General features: G+C 54.9%; 1 protein-coding gene across 1 annotated transcript; it reads right to left on the bottom strand.

The window, feature by feature from the left end:
* Positions 1-1,219: 1,219 nt before the first annotated feature.
* On the bottom strand, positions 1,220-5,819 carry CHGG_02304 (uncharacterized protein; the record flags this gene model as incomplete). The annotated part of the gene is made up of 5 exons (XM_001228819.1): positions 1,220-1,264; positions 1,317-1,372; positions 1,433-2,118; positions 3,357-4,337; positions 5,452-5,819. The coding sequence occupies 5 exons, from the start codon at positions 5,817-5,819 to the stop codon at positions 1,220-1,222; spliced, it is 2,136 nt and encodes a 711-aa protein (XP_001228820.1).
* Positions 5,820-6,000: the final 181 nt, after the last annotated feature.

Genomic DNA, 6,000 nt, shown 5'->3' with positions numbered 1-6,000 from the left:
TTGTTGGGTCCATGTTAATCGGTGCCCTCCAGAGCTCCAGCAAGCATGATCACGACTACAGCCCCCTAGCGAAGTGCAGGTATTGCACTTTGCCGTTCGCTAGGTCCAGAAAAACGAGCGGGCTGTAAGGTGCTCATGCAATTCTTGGTACTTGGTTACAAGCTGGGTGCAGGGATGACCAGCGCTTAAATGGGCCGAGAAAGAAGTCCCCACATATGAATTAACTCTAGAAAGACGGTGTCATCAACCATGCCAGGAAACGCCGTCCGTATTGTACTGAGCAGCAAGCGGCGTCTAGCACCTAAACGCTGGGGGGTCAGCAAACGCCTTGGTAGTAAGGGGAGCGGTGGCCATTTTGGGTTTGGGGGGCTGGGGTGGTTGTTGTTGGGGTGGTGGTTGTTGTTGTTGTTGTTGGGTGTTGGGCGTGGTGTGGTGGAAGTTGCGGGGTTGGGGTTGTGGTGGTGTTGTTTTTGGCGCTGTTGTTGGTGGTGTTGTTCTGGATGGGGAGGATGGCTTCCGTGCTGCTGCTTGAGCTGAGACTGAGAATGGAATGGCCTGTCTTGATGGAAAACTGTGGTGGACAAGACGCAAATACGCGGGCTTTATAATGAGAGGCCGAGTTCCCCGCATGCTGAGCGTGGGTCATCGATCACACCTGCCGAGCAGCTGCAACTGTGGTCTGTTGGCAGGTTCAGGTTCCCCAGATGCTGGAATCTTGGTGGTCCTCGGTCAAATCGGGGGGATTATGTAAGTAAGTCTTCGGAGAGAGGGACATCTGTACGAAATACCCTGGATGCCCCGCGGGGTTGGCGGCGCAGCAGATGAACGAACACAAGTGGTGTTGGTTTGACGCGGTATTTCACGGAGCATTAAGGCTGACTTGGTCCCAAATCCCAGGCCCGAATGTTGCCGAACAGCCCCTTATTTTCCCCCACCCACCACAACCGCTTTTGCGGCATGTACAGTGGCTGACAAAGCTCCCACTATTGGCGCTGCAAGACAGAAGACCAAAATACACACGAGACACGTGGAAATGCAAATCACTCAACGCTCAAATTTCCGGTGCCCTAGATTCTGTCAAGCAAACCAACAGGCTTTGTTGCTAGCGTTGCCTCGGCTTTCTTCCCGGTCCACCCCCTCCCCCCTCCGGCGCCCTTCACTTGTGTTACCGTGTTCCTCCTCAGGGGTACGTCCCACAAATGCCTGGCACCTTCGGTGCTTACTTCTCACCAGTCCAGACGGCCGGCCCCGGAATGGTGTAGTTCTGGTTTTGGTTTCAGTATCTGAGCATGCTTCACGAGGGCTCCTACACTTACATAAGTGGAATGTCCCTTTTGGGAGTACAAATCACCGCTGAGCGCGAGCCCGGGGTCTAGAGACATGTATCAGCTTCATTCCTGTTCCATTTACTGCAAGATCAAGGGTTACTTACCTTCCAGAGAGTAAGCCCCGGGGAAAGATACTAGATACTCTTCACCGGGAAGCTCGGTTCCATCACCAGTCACCTCGAGATTGGCGCACTCGGGGTAGAACTGAGGGGGCATCAGCTCAATCATGATGATCTCGTGCCGGATGAGGTAGTTGCCCGGCTTCAGGTTCTTGGGGATCGTGATGCTCCATCCGTTGTTGGCAAAGCGGATCTGGTCCCAGCCCTCGCCGGAAGCAACGTCGATCTTCTGGCCCCATTCGTTCACCTTGCCGCCGTTCTTCAGGCCAGACTCATAGACCTTGAACCAAACCTTCTTACCCTCTGGGTTGAACTGGTCGCACGGCCCGTTGCAAGCTGCCATGTAGACAAGGAGTGGGCCCGTGGAGTGCACCCACGAGTACTCCGGTCCGGCACACCGCATGGGCGGGCTGGGGTCCTGGAACTCGGGGGCCAGGACCTCCGTGGGTTGGTTGTACCCGGGCGGGCATTTCGGCGGGATGTAGTACGCCGTGATGTTTGTGCCGGCCTGAATAACGGCGTGCATTGTGGGAAGATTCTTCTCCAGTGGGTTTCCGCGGTTGCAAGAGAGCTGGGGGTGGTCCACAGACTGGATCGGGTCCGGCCACCAGCGGCGCTGGATGCCCTTCGCCTGCTGATCCTCGAGTAGCCATGGGTAGGAACTGGGTTGGCTGCTGTTAGTTGAGCCAGAAAATGGGGCGTGTGAATAACCCACCCGGCGTATGAAACGTCTCCGATGGTGTAATTGTAAACACCCCCGTGACCCAGGACACCCACAAGGGGGATCGCCCCAGCAACAAGATGTGAAAGCCGCATTTTGAGACTTGAGAGCTTCGGGTTTTGCAAAGTCAATGTGATTCAAAGTTATTACTACGAAACAAGGAGAGTTTAGAAGGCTGAGAAGTCTTGAAGCTGGTTGAAGCTGGAGTTATGAGCTCTTTACAACCTGGGAACCAACGCTGAGTCCCTGCCTTCTTCCTCAGGAACTTTCAAGTCCGAGACTGTCCGAGCTCGAGGTTATTTTGCGCTGCCTCCGGTAACTATAGTGCTAAATGTAACCACGGGTTGCTTTGACAGTTAGGTTTCGGCCTCCCTTGTTACCTGCCCGCCGCCTAATGGAGGTTTGCGTGGTCAAGCAAATATAGCACGGGCTCGAAAACGAGCACACCTCGTCGATCTACACCTTTTCCGGCATAGCCAAACGTACCCTAATTATGCACGTTACTTCCGTCCAGCTCTCCGGAACAACTGTCAAAGCAGCGGTTGTGGGCATTCTGGGCATCGAGATCGAGTGTGTCAAACAGGCTGAATTGGATATCGTCCATTGGTCGAGCAGGAGTTGCAACTAGGAGGCGGGACCCGAAAGCCCGTGGAAAGACTGGGCACCGGAGGGCGATTGTGCGTTTCCCCGCGTTATCCTGCTGTCAAGATCGAGGTACTATCTCTTGATGGTGTTCGGGGAGCACCCGCACCGGCACTTGCACCGTTGCGCCCCGCCAACCCGGGCCGGGATCGACGGGAAGCCATCCATGTGTGTACCTTACCTACACGCTAGGGAACCTTAATTCTTATTGCTTTGGGCCTAGCCAAGTCTGGATGTTGATCGTGAGTCAAGGCAGCTGATTCTGACTGGACCATGGATCATGATTCGAAGGTCGCTCAAATTATGCGACCACGGCCCCTATTCACTTCGGTAACTGAGGTAGGTGCCTGCGCCACAACATGCATGGGCTTATTCGGCAGTAAAGGAGAAACACAAGCAGCGTGAGCTTCAGGTTATGAACAACATGAGTAATACTTTGGGGTATACATGAATCAAGCAAAGGCATCTCGTGGCATCAGCAACAAAAGTTCGGTAACTACTAGGAGATATCATGACGAGGCTAAACGTAGAACCCATCACACGTACGTCTTCTTGACACCCTCTTTCTCCCTTTCCAAGAAATCCTTAAACGAAGTAGGCCGGATCACCGACGCAACCTCCTCCATATCAATATACTTGGCAGCATACCGCAGCGACACCTGTGAGTTCGTGAACACATTCGACGTCCTCTGCTTCTCGGCAATCTCCTCATCCGTCATAAACACCGCCTTCAGCGACCTCCCCGCCGCCTCCCCCAACGCATCCAACGTCTCCTGCACCGTCAACAACTCACTCGCCAGCCCAAACGCCCGGTCATGGAACCTGTCCGGCTGTTGAAACACCGCTGCCGCAAACGCCGCAATATCCACATGATCGATTAACGCCAGCGGCGCCTCGGGCGTCATCGCCGTCGTCCACGTCCCCTTCTCCCTCGGCTCCGGATACCTCGCCACCTTGGGCTCCAAGAAATTCGCCATAAAAAACGCCGGCCTCAAAAACGCCCACCTCTCAAACCCGCCCCCTCTCACCACCTCCTCAATCCCTTTCTTATTCGCCAAATGGCCCGCCATCACCGACCCCGCCACCACTCCCCCTCTGCCCTCACCGTCACCTCCCCCACCAACCCCCTCCTCCTCCAGCGTAAACACCCCCAACGAAGTCGACGCCACCACCTGCTTCACCCCCGCCTCCCTCGCAACGCGCACCATCACGCCCGCCTGGCGCAACTCACGGGTCGGATCCCCAAAATCCGGCAGTAGACACAGAAACATCTTGGAACAGCCAGCCATGGCGGACGCGAGGGCGGCCTCGTCGTCCCAGGAGCCGGGGGTGAGTTGGACCCCGATGGCGGTGAGGGCTTGGGCCGCGGGTGAGGAAAGGTTGCGTGCGGTGCTGTGCACGGCCCAGTTGAGGCGGCGCAGGTGGTGCGCGAGGGCGGAGCCTTGGCTACCGGTGGCGCCGGTGATGAAGACGGTTGGGGTGGTCATGGTGAGGGGGTGGTGTTGGGATGGTGTTGTGGTGTTGGGACTGTGGGTATGTTTTGTGTCGTGTTGGTTGTGGTTGGAGTGGGAAGCTTGGGGTGAGTGTGGTGTCACGTCTCGTGTGTTGTCTGCGGATTGAGATGTTGGTTCGGGGGGGAGGTGAGTTGCAGTGAGAAGGAAGGGTGGGGGTGCTTGAGGACTGGCTGGGTGTAGCAATATCCCCCGTGCCTCTGCTGCCTCTGCGTGGTAGCATCCGGGGCTCCGGGAGTGCGGGGGGTGCCCACCACCGTCGGCGAACATCTCTCTTGCTTACGAAGTAGGAGGGTGCAATTTTGGTTGACATGTGAAAACGTATGATGGGTACATGTACATACGGCTTTGAAACCGTTGTGATATGGTAAGCCCGGTGAATCTCTTGCGCGAATCGTCAACAAGAAAACACATATCTTACCCTTTCGTGTTACCCCGAAATCTCGACAGGGGCCGAGTATTACTCCTACTTGTGTGACACTTTCTCGTATGACCATAGCCGGAATCCAGTTAACCAAGATTGGGTACATTATGTTGGAACCAGCGGTATTTCAAGGCATTGAGCAGATCACTGAAGGCTTGGGTCAAAAGGAACGGAGTAGAGGGTGTTGATGGCTGTCAATTGCAGTGCTTGTTGTTCGTTGTTCTTCTTCAACTTGTTCAACTGGTCTAATTTTCTGGCGACCAGTAATTTGGTTGGCCCCCGGGTCACGTAACCCAGGTCCTAGGCGCAAGCCGCCGTGGGCTTGTTCTGACACATTATAATTACACCCCAGCCCTTTGGGTTGGCGGCAATCCATACATAAACTTAGAGCACAAACAGAGCCCGGTGTTGAAAGCATAGGTAGCAAGTAGCGATCAAATTGGGCTCGCTGCTACTACCAGAACATTCCTTCAAGCTTTGTCGCGCATCGCGATTTTACCCATTGCTCAAACTGCCCAATCCTGCCATATGGAGCCGCCATCAGGTGCTATCCCAATCTCCCTCAAGTCCAGCCTTACAGTGGCCTGCTTTGCAACCCTCGCAACGATCCCTATCATGGGGTGGTGTAGGCCTTTTCTCGTATTCCACCTCGTCGACAGGTAATCCAGCCCACCTTTTCAGTCGGAACACGATCCTCTCCACGTACGAATTCTCGTCAAGTCGCAGGATGCCCAGCCTCTCGCAGGTTCTGCAACGTTGTTTGTACACAACAGCGTTGTAGCCATTGCCCGGAAACCCGCGAATATGAATGGCAATCTTCTTGCTGCCCCAGCCGCGCTGCGAACACTGGTTGTTGCGACATTCGAACCGGCCCATGATGTTTGTGTCGTGCTCTTTGGTGGCTTCAGCGTCACCCCCAGTGAGGTTGAACCACGGTTTGGGATCGAGGATGACATCCTCACTCGCGAGGACGTTTTTGATGTCTTCGTGGAGAGATGGGAAGGTCGCAGTCGTAGCGGGGGGGTTCTTTCTCTTTGGTGCCTTCTGTTTCTTGGGCTTCGTGGTGGATGCCATGTTGAGAACCGAAATGCCACGCGAGGCTAATCTAAGTGTCCGAAACATGAGATGTCGGGTTCAAAGTCGAAGAGTTGAGACGGGAGCTTGACCGAGAGTATGTGGTATTTGAAGCACATTGACCTCAGGGAAAGAAGGGGCACAGTAATATTCCCAACACATCTGCCAAAACTGTTTGTTT

Source organism: Chaetomium globosum, genomic scaffold, assembly GCF_000143365.1.
Source record: "Chaetomium globosum CBS 148.51 scaffold_2 genomic scaffold, whole genome shotgun sequence".
Classification (NCBI taxonomy): domain Eukaryota; kingdom Fungi; phylum Ascomycota; class Sordariomycetes; order Sordariales; family Chaetomiaceae; genus Chaetomium; species Chaetomium globosum.
The sequence above is the reverse complement of the archived record's forward strand: the minus strand, read 5'-3'. Positions and strand labels throughout refer to the sequence as shown.